Raw genomic sequence first — 17,591 nt, 5'->3', positions numbered from 1 at the left:
TCTTTGATTTGTGCTCACAAATTCTGTAAACTAGAGGTTCTGATGAGGAGAGTGGAGATGACTTGTCTGCGTGATCTCAGCTCACTGCAACTTTTGCCTCCCGGGTTCAAGCTTTTCCTGCCTTAGCCTCCCAAGTAAACTGGATTACAGTCACATGCCACCATGTTCGGCTAATGTTTGTATTTTTAGTAGAGACAAGGTTTCATCATGTTGACCAGGCTGGTCTTGAACTTCTGACCCCAGGAGATCAGGTTGTCTGAGCCTCTTAAATTGCAGGAAATACAGGTGTGCACCACTAAGCCCAGTCTTAAGTTTTTACTTATGAATAGTAAAGCTGACAGTGTTCTAAATTCTCCAATTAAAGCCACTGTGTGGTCAAATGGGTAAAGAAATGACTCAACTATATGCTAACTTAAAGAAATCTAATTCACCTATAAAGACACTGAAAGGGAAGTGGAAACAGAGAAATGGAAAAGGATATTTCATGAAGCTGGAAACCAAAATAGTGCAAGAGTAGCTATAGTCATATTAGATAAATAGACTATAACCACAGACTGCAAAAACAAAAGACAAGGAGGGTCATTAGCTAATAATAAACAGGTCAATTCAGCAAGAGGATACAACAATTATGAATACCTAGGTACCAGACGCCAGTTATTTCAAATGTAAAAAGCAAACATTGATTGTCACTCCAAGATGGCCGAAAAGGAGCAGCTCCAGTCTACAGCTCCCATCCTGATCCATGCAGAAGATGGGTGATTACTGTATTTCCAACTGAGGTACCTGGTTCATCTCATTGGGCTGATTGGACAGTGGGTGCAGTCAAGGATGGCTAGCTGAAGGAGGGTGGGGCATCACCTCACCCGGGAAGCACAAGGGGTCTAGGGATTTCCCTTTCCTAGACAAGCGAAGCCATGACAGACTGTACCAGGGAAATCTGGACACTCCCACCTGAATACTGTGCTTTTCCAATGATCTTACCAGGAGATTATATCCTGTGCCTGACTCAGTGGGTCCCATGCCCATGGAGCCTTGCTCACTGCTAGTGCAGCAGTCTGAGATCAAACTGCAACTCAGCAGACTGGCTGGGGGAGGGGTATCTCTCATTTCTGAGGCTTCAATAGGAAAATAAAATGGCCTGGAAGCTCCAACTGGGTGGAGCCCACCACAGCTCAATGACGCCTGCCTGCCTCTGTAGATTCCACCTGTGGGGGCAGGGCACAGCTGAATAAAAGGAAGCAGAAACTTCTGTAGACTTACACGTCCCTGTCTGACAGCACTGAAGAAAGCAATGACTCTCCCAGCACAGTGTTTGAGCTCTGAGAACGGATAGACTGCCTTCTCAAGTAGGTCCCTGACCCCTGTCTAACCTAAATGGGAGACACCTCCCAGTAGGGGCCAACTGACACCTTATACAGCCAGGTGCCCCTCTGAGATGAAGCTTTCAGAGGAAGAATCAGGCAGCAATATTTGCTGTTGTGCAATATTTGCTGTTCTGCAGCCTCCGCTGGTGATACCCAGGCAAACAGGGTCTGCAGTGGACCTCCAGCAAACTCCAACAGACCTGCAGCTGAGGGACCTGACTGTTAGAAGGCAAACTAAAATACAGAAAGGAATAACATCAACATCAACAAAAAGGACATCCTTTCCAAAACCCCATCTGTAGGTCACCATCATCAAAGACCAAAGGTAGATAAAACCACAAAGATGGGGAGAAACGAGAGCAGAAAAGCTGAAAATTCTAAAAATCAGAGCACCCCTTCTCCTCCAAAGGATCACAGCCCTCCCCAGCAATGGAACAAAGCTGGATGGAGAATGACTTTGATGAGTTGACAAAAGTAGGCTTCAGAAAGTTTTTAATAACAAACTTCTCTGAGCTAAAGGAGGATGTTTGAACCCATGGCAAGGAAGCTAAAAACCTTGAAAAAAGATTAGATGAATGGCTGACTAGAATAACAGTGTAGAGAAGACCTTAAATGACCTGACGGAGCTGAAAACCATGGCATGAGAACTACGTGATACGTGCACAAGCTTCAGTAGCTGATTCAATCAAGTGGAAGAAAGGATATCAGTGATTGAAGATCAAATTAATGAAATGAAGCAAGAAGAGCAGTTTAGAGGAAAAAGAGTAAAAAGAAATGAACAAAGCCTCCACGAAATATGGGATTATGTGAACACACCAAATCTACGTTTGATTGGTGTACCTGAAAGTGATGGTGAGAATGGAACCAAGCTGGAAACCACTCTTCAGGATATTATCCAGGAGAACTTCTGCAACCTAGCAAGGCAAGCCAACATTCAAATTCAGGAAACACAGAGAACACCACAAAGATACTCCTCAAGAAGAGCAACCCCAAGACACATAATTGTCAGATTCACCAAGATTGAAATGAAGGAAAAAATGTTAAGGGCAGCCAGAGAGAAAGGTCAGGTTACCCACAAACGGAAGCCCATCAGACTCACAGAGGATCCCTCAGCAGAAACTCTACAAGCCAGAGGAGAGTAGGGGTCAATATTCAACATTCTTAAAGAATTTTCAACCCAGAATTTCATATCCAGCCAAACTAAGCTTCATAAGTGAAGGAGAAGTAAAATCCTTAACAGACAAGCAAATGCTGAGAGATTTTGTCACCACCAGGCCACTAAACATGGAAATGAACAACTGATACCAGCCACTGCAAAAACATGCCAAATTGTAAGGGTCATTGATGCCAGGAAGAAACTGCATCAACTAACGGGCAAAATAACCAGCTAACATCATAATCACAGGATAACATTCACACATAAAAATATTAACCTTAAATGTAAATGGGCTAAATGCCCCAACTAAAAGACATACACTGGCAAATTGGATAAAGAGTCAAGGGCCGGGCGTGGTGGCTCAAGCCTGTAATCCCAGCACTTTGGGAGGCCAAGACGGGTGGATCACGAGGTCAGGAGATCAAGACCATCCTGGCTAACACGGTGAAACCCCATCTCTACTAAAAAATACAAAAAAAACTAGCCGGGCGAGGTGGCGGGCGCCTGTAGTCCCAGCTACTCGGGAGGCTGAGGCAGGAGAATGGCGTAAACCCAGGAGGTGGAGCTTGCAGTGAGCTGAGATCCGGCCACTGCACTCCAGCCTGGGCGACAGAGCCAGACTCCCTCTCAAAAAAAAAAAAAAAAAAAGACTCAAGGCCCATCAGTGTGCTGTATTCAGGAGATTGATCTCACATGCAGAGACACACATAGACTCAAAATAAAGGGATGGAGGAAAATCTACCAAACAAATGAAAAGAAAAAAAAAAAAAGGGAGGGATTGCAATCCTAGTCTCTGATAAAATAGATTTTAAACCAATAAAGATCAAAAGGGACAAAGAAGGCCATTACATAATGGTAAAGGGATCAATTCAACAAGAAGAGCTAACTCTCCTAAATATATAAGCACACAATATGGGAGCACTCAGATACATAAGGAAAGCCCTTAGAGACTTACAAGGGGACTTAGACTCCCACATAATAATAATGGGAGACTTTAACACCCCACTGTCCGTATTAGACAGATTAAGGAGGCAGAAGGTTAACAAGGATATCCAGGACTTGAATTCAGCTCTCTACCAAGCAGACCTAACAGATATCTACAGAACTCTCCACTCCAAATCAACAGAATACACATTCTTCTCAGCACCATATTGTACTTATTCCAAAAATGACCACATAATTGGAAGTAAAGCACTCCTCAGCAAATGGAAAAGGAAAGAAATCACAATAAACTGTCTCTTAGACCACAATGCAATCAAATTAGAGCTCAGGATGGAGAAACTCACTCAAAACTCCTCAACTACATGAAAACTGAACAACCTGCTCCTGAATGACTACTGGGTATATAACAAAATGATGGCAGAAATAAAGACGTTCTTTGAAACCAATGAGAACATAGACACAATGTGCTAGAATCTCTGGGACATATTTAAAGCAGTGTGTAGAGGGAAATTTATAGCACTAAATGTACACAAATGAAAGTAGGAAAGATCTAAAATTGACATCCTAATATCACAATTAAAAGAACTAGAGAAGCAAGAGCAAACGAATTCAAAAGCTAGCAGAAGGCAAGAAATAACTAAAATTAGAGCAGAACTGAAGGAGATAGAGACACAAAAATCCCTTCAAAAATCAATGAATCTAGGAGCTGGTTTTTTGAAAAGATCAACAAAATAGATGTACCACTAACAAGACTAATAAAGAAGAAAAGGGAAAAGAATCAAATAGATGCAATGAAAAATGATAAAGGGGATATCACCACCAATTCCACAGAAATACAAACTACCATCAGAGAATGCCATAAGCACATCTAGGCAAATAAACTAGAAAATCTAGAAAAATTGGATAAATTCCTGGACACATACACCTTCCCAAGACTAAATCAGGAAGAAGTTGAATCCCTGAATAGACCAATAACAGGCTCTGAAATGGAAGCAACAATTCATAGCCTACCAACCAAAAAAAGTCTAGGCCCAGACAGATTCACAACTGAATTCTACCAGAGGTACAAAGAGGAGCTGGTACCATTCCTTCTGAAACTATTCCAATCAATAGAAAAAGAAGGAATTATCCCTATCTCATTTTATGAGGCCAGCATCATCCTGATACCAAAGCCTGGCAGAGACACAACCAGAAAAGAGAATTTTAGACCAATATCCCTGATGAACATCGATGCAAAAATCCTCAATAAATTACTGACAGAGCAAATCCAGGAGCACATCAAAAAGCTTATCCACCAAGATCAAGTTGGCTTCATCTCTGAAATGCAAGGCTGGTTCAACATATGCAAATCGATAAATGTAATCAATCACATTAACAGAACCAAAGACAAAAACCACATGATTATCTCAATAGACACAGAAAAGGCCCTCAACAAAATTCAACAGTACTTCATGCTAAAAACCCTCAATAAACTATGTATTGATGGAACGTATCTCAAAATAATAAGAGCTATGTATGACAAACCCACAGCCAATATCATACTGAATGGGCAAAAACTGGAAGCATTCCCTTTGAAAACAGGCACAAGACAGGGAGGCCCTGTCTCTCCACTCCTATTCAACATAGTGTTGGAAGTTCTGACCAGGGCAATCAGGCAAGAGAAAGAAATAAAGGATATTCAATTAGGAAAAGTGGAAGTCAAATTGTCCCTGTTTGCAGATGACATGAATTGTATATTTAGAAAACACCATAGTCTCAGCCCCAAATCTCCTTAAGCTGATAAGCAACTTCAGCAAAGTCTCATGATACAAAATCAATTTGCAAAAATCACAAGCATTCCTATATACCAATAACAGACCGAGAGCCAAATCTTGAGTGAACTCCCATTCACAATTGCTACAAAGAGAATAAAATACCTAGGAATCCAACTTACAAGGGATGTGAATGACCTCTTCAGGAAGAACTACAAACCACTGCTCAACAAGATAAAAGAGGATACAAACAAATGGAAGAACATTCCATGCTCATGGATAGGAAGAATCAATATCATGAAAATGGTCATACTGCCCAAGGTAATTTATAGATTCAGTGCCATCCCCATCAAGCTACCAAGGACTTGCTTCACAGAATTGGAAAAAACTACTTTAAAGTTCATATGCAATAAAAAAAGAGCCCGCATTGCCAAGACAATCCTAAACCAAAAGAACAAAGCGGGAGGCATCACGCTACCTGACTTCAAACTATACTACAAGGCTACGGTAACCAAAACAATATGGTACTGGTACCAAAACAGAGATATAGACCAATGGAACAGAACAGAGCCCTCAGAAATAACACCACACATCTACAACCATCTGATCTTTGACAAACCTGACAAAAACAAGAAATGGGGAAAGGGTTCCTTATTTAATAAATGGTTCTGGGAAAACTGGCTAGCCATATGTAGAGAGTTGAAACTAGATCCGTTCCTTACCTCTTATACAAAAATTAATTCAAGATGGATTAAAGACTTAAGTGTTAGACCTAAAACCATAAAAACCCCAGAAGAAAACCTAGGCAATACCATTCAGGCCATAGGCATGGACAAGGACTTCATGACTAAAACACCAAAAGCAGTGACAACAAAAGCCAAAACTGACAAAAGGGATCTAATTAAACTAGAGAGCTTCTGCACAGCAAAGAAACTACCATCAGAGTGAACAGGCAACCTGCAGAATGGGAGAAAATTTTTGCAATCTACCCATCTGACAAAGGGCTAATATCCAGAATATACAAAGAACTTAAACAAATTTACAAGAAAAAATCAAACAACCCCATCAAAAAGTGGGTGAAGGATATGAACAGACACTTCTCAAAAGAAGACATTTATGGCTGGGCGCGGTGGCTCAAGCCTGTAATCCCAGCACTTTGGGAGGCCGAGGCGGGCGGATCACAAGGTCAGGAGATCGAGACCACAGTGAAACCCCGTCTCTACTAAAAATACAAAAAATTAGCCGGGCGCGGTGGTGGGCGCCTGTAGTCCGAGCTACTCAGGAGGCTGAGGCAGGAGAATGGCGTGAACCCGGGAGGCGGAGCTTGCAGTGAGCCGAGATCGCACCACTGCACTCCAGCCTGGGCGACAGCGTGAGACTCCGTCTCAAAAAAAAAAAAAAAAAAAAGAAGACATTTACGCATTTACGCAGCCAACAGACACATGAAAAAATGCTCATCATCACTGGCCATCAGAGAAATGCAAACCAAAACCACAATGAGATACCATCTCACACCAGTTAGAATGGCAATCATTAAAAAGTCTGGAAACAACAGGTGCTGGAGAGGATGTGGAGAAATAGGGACACTTTTACACTGTTGGTGGGATTGTAAACTAGTTCAGCCATTATGGAAAACAGTATGGCGATTCCTCAAGGATCTAGAACTAGAAATACCATTTGACCCAGCCATCCCATTACTGGACATATACCCAAAGGATTATAAATCATGCTATATAAACACACATGCACACGTATGTTTATTGCAGCACTATTCACAATAGCAAAGACTTGGAACCAACCCAAATGTCCATCAATGATAGACTGGATCATGAAAATTTGGCACATATACACCATGGAATTCTATGCAGCCATAAAAAAGATGAGTTCATGTAGGGACATGGATGAAGCTGGAAAACATCATTCTGAGCAAACTCTCACATGGACAGATAACCAAATAAAACATGTTATCACTCATAGGAAATGAACAATCACACACCGGGGCCTGTCATGGGGTTGGGGGAAGGAGGAGGGATAGCACTAGGAGATATACCTAATGTAAATGATGAGTTAACAGGTGAAGCACACCAACATGGCACACGTATACATATGTAACAAACCTGCACATTGTGCACATGTACCTTAGAACTTAAAGTATAATAATAATAAAAAGAGCCCCTGTGGGCACACTCAGAGTTCAGGTAAAACTCCTGGGATTTTGTCTAATTCCAGTGTGACTGGGGTAGGGGTAGACTTTTGGTAATGTGAGCTCCTGCGTATCAGATGAAGGGGCCGAGAAACACCTGGACGGGATTCATGAGATGAGACAGAGGGTAGGATTCTGAAGAAGCTGGTGGTCAAAAGAATGAGGATGAAGAGGAAGGTGTCCTGATACCTCGGAGGCAGAAGTGAGGCTGAAGGCAGGAAGCTGTTCAAGAGAAGAAGGGAGTTTGGAAAGAAGTGGATCTCAGGCCAGAAACCTTTAGGGAGCCCCAAAGCATCCTAAAAATCAGAGTGGGACACAGAGGAGGTTGTCTGAGCAGAGGAGGATCTCGGAAGCCAGCGTGGGGGAAAAAGAGGGGTTGGAGGGCTGCAGAGCTGTACTTTTCCTCTGTCCCAACCAAAATATGTCCCTTGAAGGTCTCATGGGGGCATAAATGCCATGGGGGCATTTATCCTCCATGGACTGGATCTAGGCCTTATTTATTCAGGGGCCTCAGTCCTCAAGGAGGCCATTGTCACTCTGCTTGCCATTAGAGTCCTCTCAAACTAGTAAATGCCCCTTAAGTCACCCACGGTTTGTCCTTACCCCTCCCTGAATTTTCTACTTCTGAGGGAGGAAGTTTTCAAACACCCCCAGTATTTACTGCCAGAATTTCAGCCTCTGAAACGTCCTCCTTCCTTAGACCTAGTCCGGCTCCTCATCCTCAGCCCTTCAGACCCCATGAGGTGTCCCTAGCAATGTTTTCTCCAGTTTGAGAGGCTCCTCTCCTCAGCACACAGCCCAGAGACTCACCCTGTATTGAGCAGCAAGCCACCACATAAACAGCCAGGAGACCTCACTTCAGCCAAATAACACTTTATTTTCATATTTTCAATGCCTTTTCCTTTGTCAGGGAGTGGGAGGAGCTTGGGAAATCACCATCATCAAAATTTCGTGTTGGTTTTTGAATCACAGCAGCCGGGTAGGTCAGGAAACTCAACGGATTACTCTTTCCTTCTAAAATTAAAGGAAAGGTGCAGGACTCATTAACTGATAAGATTTCTTGACAATCATTCGAATATCATGCTGGATTTATGAAGAGAAAGTAATCCTTGACAACTTGTGCCAGTTGTCCAGGCATCATCTTCTTCAGGAAATATGAGATGTTGTTTTTGAAGCATTACAGCAGCTCATAAGCAAGGGAAGTTGCATTGTTGAGTACATAGATAAGCATCTTCTTGATTAGTAACCTCGACATGGCAATTAAGGTTCTCATTGCTAGTTTTCAGACATATGTCATTAATTGGTCAGCAAACCATTTTTCTATCTGTCAGAAAATGAACCACTACATCCAGTAGCACATCCATGGCCACGTTCATTATAAGTGAAGTAAAAGAGCCCGCGATAAGTGAAATGAGCATTCTGTTGGTTCCAGGCAGTTATATAATGACATCCTTCCTGGAGATCGGGGCATTTTATAGAAGGTGACATGGAGGGCACAAGCCAAGATGGCCAATTAGAAGCAAGACGTTTCTGCTGAATGAAAAGCGTGGTGAATTTCAAAATAAGCACATGACCTGAAATATCCAGTTTGTCACATTAGGATTGACTAGGCAAACAAGTTGACCCAGGCGAACAAACAAAAGGGGGGTGGGTGATGATCCATCCGGTATGGCACAGAGTCAAAGGAATCTTCACCCACATCCAAGGGAAGTAGTGAGTGAGCCTGTGATCCCACCCTGGAAACCATGCTTTTCCCATGGATCTTTGCAACCCATGGATCAAGAGATCCCTGTTAGGCAGGAATCTAGATGATGCAACATGGTGGTGTTACCCGGAAGGCCCTCAAACTCCCATCCAGGATTTAGTCAAACTGGCCTTCAAGGTCTACAACTCCAGGGAGGAGGCAGCTGAGGCCCAATGACAGGCCAGTCTAAAACAGAAGGTACAACTCCAAACCCAGACCTTGGTTGCAGCCCTGAGGCCAGTCGGCTCCAGGAGCTCCCAGAAAGGAGGTACTCCCCGAGCGCCATCTGGTGCCTGCTTCAAGTGTGGCAACGAAGGCCACTGGGCCAGGCAGTGCTGTAACCCAAAGGAGCCAACTCGCCACTGTCCGAACTGTTGGCAGATGGGCCACTGGAGGTCAGACTCGCCCAACCTAAGGATGGTCACTGCACCTCCACGTGACGACCCTCCTCCGGGTATTGGAGGCGCTTTCCAACTCCTCGACACTGATGAAGATTGAAGAGGCCCAGACTCAGGCACCCCTCTCACTCTCGCCGAGCCCAGGGTCATGCTCCAGGTAGCAGGTAAGTCCATATTCTTCCTTGTGGATACGGGGGCTACCTACTCTGTTTTGCCTTCATTCAGTGGCCCCAGCCACCCCTCCACTGTCACAGTCATGCGAATTGATGGTACTCCCTCCACCTACCGCCAGACTCCTCCTCTGTCTTGCCGCCTGGATGGCTCCCTCTTCTTGCACTCATTTCTTATCATTCCTTCATGCCCAGTCCCCTTGTTAGGATGAGACCTCCTCTCCAAGCTAGGGGCCTCAGTTCACTTCTGACCCAACCCCTCCCCACACCTTGTGTTCCTTTTCCCCCTCCTCTCACCTGACAAACCCTGCCAGGCTGACCCCCTACTCCCGTTCCAGTCCCCATTAACCCTAAGGTGTGGGACATCTCCACCCCAATCATTGCACGACACCATACTCCGGTCCGCATCCAGCTAAAAGACGCTTCCAAGTTTCTCTCTAGACCCCAGTTCCCTATCTCCCTTGAACATCGACAGGGATTAAAACCTATCATTACACGCCTGCTCCAACAGCACATTCTAGTTCCCACCAACTCACCATGCAATACTCCTATCCTGCCTGTATGGAAAAGCTCTGGGCCCTGTCCCTTCGTGCAGGACCTACACCTCATCAATGAGGCAGTAGTCCCTACCTTTCCAGTTGTTCCTAATCCATATACACTCCTCTCACGTGTTCCCCCTGACACCACTCATTTCACTGTCCGTGACCTGAAAGATGCCTTCTTTACCATCCCTCTACACCCAGACTGCCACTTTCTGTTTGCCTTCACATGGGAAGACCCAGACACTCATGTTTCTTCCCAGCTGACCTGAACTGTCTTGCCTCAAGGGTTCTGAGATAGCCACCATTTTTTCAGACAGGCATCAGCAGGGGACATCCTCCTCTGTCCCCTAACCCATAGCACCCTTCTACAATACGTAGATGATCTATTACTATGTAGTCCTTCCTGGGAGTGCTCCCTTGCAGACACTGCTACATTTTTAAATTTCCTAGGTGACCGAGGTTATCGGGTTACCCCGGCTAAGGCTCAACTTTGCACCCCTTCTGTCACCTACCTAGGCATACTACTCACACCCACTACAAAAAGCCTTACGGCAGATAGAATAAGCCTCATTAAAACTCTCCAGCCTCCTCAGGATGCGGAAGAGATCTTGTCCTTCCTAGGACTGGTAGGGTATTTCAGGCATTGGATTCCCAACTTCGGGGTCCTAGCCAAGCCCCTCTACCAGGCTTCCAAGGAGACACCCACCGGACAGCTGTCCAACCTCTCCTTGGTTGCCAACTCTTTCAAGAAGCTTCAGGACTGTCTCCTTTCTGCCCCTGCTCTCTCTCTCCCCACCCCCCTTAGCCCTTTCATCTATTCACCCAGGAGCGCCAGAAAGTAGCCACTGGCCTCTTAGCCCAGCCGGTTGGATCCACATACTAGGCTGTGGCCTATCTCTCCAAGCAGTTAGATCCCACAGTCCAGGGCTGGCAACCTTGTCTGTGAGCCCTGGCGGCTGCCACAGAACTTACCCAAGAGGCCCTCAAGCTTACCCTAGGACATCCTCTCACAGTCTACTCTTCTCACCGACTGTCAGATCTCATCACACACGTGTCTCAGCCATCTCACCCCATCCTGGCTTCAACAGTTCCACCTGCTATTCATTGAAAACCCTCACATCACTCTCAACACCTCACCCCCTCTAAATCCTGCTACCCTCTTGCCCACTCCAGGATACGATTCCGCCCCCACACATTCCTGCCCGGAATTTCTCACCACCTTGCCATCCGCCCGCCTCGGTCTTTCTGAACAGCTGTTAGAACACACAGACCGTACCCTGTTCATCGATGGGAGCTCTGTCTTAACCCCCAGTGGCCGCAGACAGGCGGCATACGCTGTTGTAACAGCAACCCAAACGGTTGAAACCAGGCCCTTGCCTCTAGGCACCACCTACCAGAAGGCTGAACTCACTGCCCTTACCCGTGCCTTACTTCTCTCCGAAGGGCAGAGGGTTAATATCTATACAGACTCTAAATATGCTTACCTTATTGCACATACTCACTCCACTCTCTGGCAAGAGTGCGGGTTTCTTATCACCAAAGGGACGCCAGTAGTCAATGGACCACATATAAAGAGGTTTCTTGATGCTCTCCAGGCCCCCAAAGAGGTAGCCATCATCCACTGCAAAAGCCACCAGCATTCTAAGGACCTGTGTTGCAAGGTAACAGCCTAGCTGACTCCACCGCACGGGCCACTGCCCTCACTTCCTCCCCTCCCCGAGTGCCTTTACTCTTTCTTTCCCCCCACATATTCCCCGACTATTCTTCCCAGGAACTTCAAACCCTGATGGCCCACCCCAGTGTTACCTGAAACAAGGATGGGTAGGTGTTCATTGACAGCTGAATGACACTCCCTCAGACTCAGGCAGTACATATACTGACCGACACACACCGCTCTCTCCACATAGGACCCAAGGCTATGTATAACTTATTAGAACCCATCTTTCACCTTCTCTCACTGCAGGCCCAAATTAAGAAAGTACATCAGCAATGTGCCACCTGTTCAGCCACTAACCCCCAAGGTAGGCCCAGACACCCAGGGCCTACTCATCAGCTAAGAGACCACCAGCCAGGAGAAGATTGGCCACCTGATTTTACCCACATGCCCCAACATAAAAAATTTCGCTACCTGCTGACCTTAGTTGACACCTTCTCAGGATGGACTGAGGCTTTCCCCACCACTGGAGAGACTGCAGAAGTCGCGGCAACTATTCTCCTAGAGCACATTGTCCCCAGGTTCGGTCTCCCCCAGAAACAACCAATCAGACAATGGTCCGGCTTTCATTTCCAAACTTACCCAGCAGGTGGCAGCCGCACTCCAGATTACCTGGAAGCTCCACATTCCCTACCATCCGCAGTCGTCTGGTAAGGTAGAACGCGCAAACGGCCTCCTTAAACTGCATCTAACCAAGCTCACTCTAGAAACCTGCCTCTCGTGGATAACTCTCCTTCCCTTGGCTCTTACTCGTCTCAGGGCAGCTCCTTGGGCCCCCACAGGGCTCAGCCCTTTTGAGCTACTGTACAGATGCCCGTTCCTCTTCCAGGAGCTGCCAGCCCTCTCCCCTCCCTTAGGCTCCTACCTCCCTTACTTAACCCTCCTAGGCGAGCTTCTAAGAAAACATGCGGACCCGTGTCTCCCCACACTCACTTCCCCAAACCCTAAAAATCCCGCCATTGTAGCACCAGGAGACCTGGTACTGGTCAAGCAGCTGCAGCCCCGAGTCTTATCTCCCCGGTGGGAAGGACCGTATACCGTGATCCTTACCACGCCCACTGCGGCCAAGCTCCTCGGCCTTCCCTCCTGGTATCATCTGTCCCAGCTGAAAAAAGCACCCACCCAGCGTGATTCCAGGTGGATGGTTCAGGCTGTTGCCCCTACTAAACTACGACTTATGCGTGCCGCGTGCCGGTAATGACCCTCTGCCTAACCTTCCTCAGCTATCCAGTACTCCTGAGCCTAGGTAAGACTCCTACCCAAACTCCCCCCGTCAACCCATTCCGCTGGAGATTCTATCTGTCAGAGACCTGGACCCAAAACAATCACATAAGTTCCCACATCTTAGCCACAGTTGACTGCCGGTCCCAAGGGTGCCAGAGTCAGGTTACCTTTAACTTCTCTGCCTTTAATAGTTGCCCCGACTGGTGGAACCCGGTCATATGCTTTCTCTATGATCAGGTAGAATATAACTGTCTCAATTACTGGGTAGAAACCAACGGCGGGTGTCCATATCATTATTGTAACATGCATTTTACTTACCTTGACATGTCGTACACCAAGTGGCAGCAACCTGCATCAACAGTTCAGTTAGTCAGATCATACGGACGAGGAGAAGTGCCTACATTCTTCTTCACCATTCCTGACCCGTGGGACCCTCGGTGGGCATCAGGTATAGAGGCTCGCCTTTACCGGCATGGCTACGAATCTTATCCCATAGCCTGACTCAAGATTTATAGAGCCTATGTCAGGGTCACAAGCAGCCTCATCAGCCTGGCCTCCAACATCAAACAAGAAAAAGTCATCTCAGCTCTAGCCAACCCAGACAACATAGCCAACTCAGACAACAAGCCTCAGGGCAGTGGTAACCCTTTTTCTTGGCTAACCCTAGTCAGAGAAGGGGCCCAGGTAGTACATATGGTCAGAGTGCACAACATCTCCCATTGTTTCTTGTGTGCAGCATTAAATAAGCCCCCACTGGTTGTGGTACCTTTACCTAGCCCATTTAACTCCTCTAACCTAACCCTCTCCTTTTCCCATCCCGGCCAAACCCTGGGGGAAGTTCCTTTGTTCCAAGGCCGGCTTAGACAACAACTCCCCTTTTGCTACTCCACCCCTAATGCTTCCTGGTGCAATTGGACAGGATCGGCACCTCCAAATCTCACTGCGCCCCCAGGTGGGTATTTTTGGTACAACTCCACCCTGTCAAAAACTCTCAAGGCTTCCAACACTACCCTATGCGTTCCCATCTCCCTAGTCCCCAGCCTCACCCTGTACAGTGAAGCTGAGCTATCCTGTCTTCTGCCCATTACCCACCCCCACCAGGTAAGAGCAGTATTCCTTCTGCTAATGATTGGAGTCTCTTTAGCCGTATCCCTCATGGCCTCTGGCCTTGGAACTGGAGCCTTAACTCATTCTGTCCGATCCTCTCAAGACCTTTCAGCCCGATTACAGGTAGCAATCGAAGCTTCAGCAGAATCCCTGGCTTCCCTCCAACGACAGATCACCTCAGTGGCCCAGGTGGCAGCCCAGAATCACAGAGCACTCGATCTCCTTACGGCTGACAAAGGCGGGACCTGTATGTTCCTCAATGAAGAATGCTGCTACTACATCAATGAGTCAGGACTAGTAGAAACCAACCTCCTCACTCTAGAAAAAGTCCGAGAAGAACTCCACAAAAAAACCTCAGGATTAGAGTCCCCACTCAGGTAGTGGCTGTCGTCCATGGCCGGCTGGTCCTACCCTTCCTAAGCCCCTTACTAATCATTGGCTTCTTACTGCTCATAGCTCCCTGTATCCTCCGCTTCATCCAGAACCGCATAAAAGAAGTCTCCCGGATCACTGTCAATCAGATGCTGCTCCACCCCTATACCCAAGTTCCGACCTCCGAAAAACCCCACGATGACCCATAACAGCAGGAAGCAGCCAGATAAACACATCGCCCCTTTTTTCTTATTAGAAAGAGGTTGGAATGTTAGGCAGGGATCTAGACCCGACATGGCGGCGCCACTTGGCGTAGCAGGCCCTTTGTTCGAGCAGGCCCTTTGTTTGAGACTTCCTTTCCTCTTTGAACACGCCTTCAGACTTACATAGGTCAGAGGTTCCAGCTGGGCAACCACACTCCCCCATGACCTGCAGCTCACCTGCATTCCACAAGTTTGTAAACAGCAGTTTTGGTTAACAGTTTCCAAAGACCCCTTCCTCATGACCCTTACTCAACTCCTGCCCTAGTAGTTTCAAGACCTCCCATGCCCTGTTTGCACAACCAGCTTCCCTACCTCTCAGGCTATAAGAAGCCCCTACCCTCCTTCCTCAGCGCGATTTCCTCAGGCTACACTTTTGGACCGAGGAACCTCGCCTGCAAGCCCTAATAAAAGCTGTTCTCACTGCCATTTGCCTTGTGTCTTCGTTCCTGGTTCGACTCCAGCCTCAGTTTTCCTTTACAGTAACACCCAAGTCATTTCAAATATGTGAAAGATCATTCCAAGAAAGATGGCTGCACATAAGCCTAGACAGGGAAGACTACAATAATATATAACCCTCCAGTGCCTGGACACCGGGGAACATCTACTAGCATCAACACCATCCAGGAAAACAGGAACTCACCAAATGAACTAAATAAGGGACTGGGGGTCAATCCTCAAAAAACAGAGGTATGTGACCTTTCAGACAGAGAATTCAAAAGAACCATTTTGAGGAAACTCAGAGCAATTCAGGAGAATGCAGAGAAGGAATTCAGAATTCTATCAGATAAATTTAACACACAGATTGAAATCATTAAAAAGAATCAAGCGGAAATCCTGGAGATGAAAAATGCAATAGGCTTAGTAAAGAATGCAGCAGGGTCCTTCAAAGGCAGAATGGATCAACCTGAATCAAAAACAGGCTAATTGAAAAACACAGTAAAGGGAGACAGAAGAAAAAAGAACAAATAACAATGAAGCATGCCCATAGAGTCTAGAAAATAGCCTCAAAAGGGTCAACCTAAAATTTATTCATCTTAATGAAGAGGTAGAGACGGCGATGGAGGCAGAAAGTTTATTTAAGAAGATAATAACAAAGAACCCCCCAAGACAAGAGAAAGATATCAATAACCAAGTACAAGAAGGTTATAGAACACCAAGCAGATTTAACCCAAAAAAGATGACCTCTAAGCATTTAATAATCAAACTCCCAAAAGTCAAGGATAAGAAAAGGATACTAAAAGCAGCAAAATAAAAGACACAAATAACATACAGTGGAGCTTCAGTACATCTGGCAGCAGTCTTTTTGGTGGAAACTTACAGGACAGGAGAGACAGGCCTGACATATTGAAAGTGCTCAGGGAAAATAACTTTTACCCTACAACAGAATATCTGGCAAAAACATCCTTCTGATATAAAGGAGAAATAAATACTTTTACAGACAAAACAAAAACTGAGGGAATTCATCAATGCCAGACGTGTCCTATAAGGAATGCTAAAGGGAACACTTTAATCAGAAAAATAAAAACATCAGCGAGCAATCAATAATCATTTGAAGGTACAAATCTCACTGGAAATCATAAGTACACAGAAAAATGCAGAATAGTATAACGCTTTAACTGTAGTGTGTGAACTACTGTTATTCTAAGTAAAAAGACTAAATGATGAACCAAGAAAAAAAATACCAACTGCTGCAACTCTTGAAGAAATAGACAATACAATAAGATATAAATAGAAATAACAACAAATTAAAAAGCAGTAGGATGAAGTTAAGGAAAAGCGTTTTTACTAGTTTTCTTCTTGCTTGCCTGCCTTCCTTCCTTCCTTCCTTCCTTCCTTCCTTCCTTCCTTTCTCTTTTCTTTCTTTCTTTTCTTTTTTTTTTTTTATTTAAGGCAAATCACATAGAGTTGTTGTCAGTTTCCCCAAGGGCTTGAAAGATCTTGCCCAGTGCGGATTCGCTAAAGTGGAATCCGCCGCGACTGGGGAGGTGGATTTCAGGCCAGAAATTTTCTGGAACCTGGGACCCCACATATGCTAAAAACAGGAGTAAAGATACAGATCCGAAAGATTTTGGAATACTTGGAGCCCAGAAGAGAAACCTGAAGAGGGCAGCGTGGAGAGCTCAGAAGATGGCAGAGACCACGGAGCCCAAACAATCCAGAAAAAGAGGCAGGGACAGGGGATGGGGGCTCCCAAGCATTCAGAGTGCACCGGCTCCCTCCAAGGTCGCTTTCACACTGCCAGGGTTTCCTCTGCAGCTACGCTTTACTCTGTCCCAATCAAAATGTGTGCCTTGAAGGTCTCAACCCCCATGGACTGGATCTGGGCCTCATTTACTCTGGGGCCTCAAACCTCAAGGAGGCCAATGTCACTGTGCTTCCCATTAGAGTTCTCTCAAATTAGTAAATGCCCCTTAAGGCACCCACAGTTTGTCCTTATTCCTCCCGGAATCTTCTCCTTCTGAGGGAGAAAATTTTCAAACAGGTCCAGGATTTACTTCCAGATTTTTGCCCTCTGAAACCTCCTCCTTCCCTACACCCAGTCCAGCTCCTCATCCTCAGTCCCTCAGATCCCATGGAGGTGTCCCCTGCAATGGGTTTTCTCCAGATTGAGAGTTTCCCCTCCTCAGTGCACAGCCCAGAG

At 45.9% G+C, this 17,591-nt stretch overlaps 1 protein-coding gene across 10 annotated transcripts in view; it reads right to left on the bottom strand.

Moving 5' to 3' along the window:
• The window catches only part of LOC103880102, a 63,120-nt gene that overhangs the window by 41,972 nt on the left and 3,557 nt on the right, over positions 1-17,591 (bottom strand). For 2 of the 10 annotated variants that reach the window (XR_004180263.1, XR_004180262.1), the window contains one exon: positions 8,227-11,919. The exons of 1 other annotated variant lie outside the window; for it this stretch is intronic. Coding sequence is in view for 1 of the 9 variants with exons in the window: in XM_031659428.1 (XP_031515288.1) it covers positions 8,410-8,430; positions 11,755-11,919; positions 13,527-13,557; positions 14,763-15,190 (645 nt within the window). In the remaining 8 variants the exon portion in view is untranslated. Of the gene's footprint in view, positions 1-8,226; positions 11,920-13,526 lie in introns of all 10 variants that reach the window. 7 more of the 10 variants (XM_031659428.1, XR_004180264.1, XR_004180265.1 and 4 more) reach the window with 7 other exon arrangements.

This window comes from Papio anubis, chromosome 20 (genome assembly GCF_008728515.1).
Source record: "Papio anubis isolate 15944 chromosome 20, Panubis1.0, whole genome shotgun sequence".
NCBI classification, from domain to species: Eukaryota; Metazoa; Chordata; class Mammalia; order Primates; family Cercopithecidae; genus Papio; species Papio anubis.
Note: the sequence above shows the minus strand (reverse complement) of the source record. Positions and strands in the feature narration are given on the sequence as shown.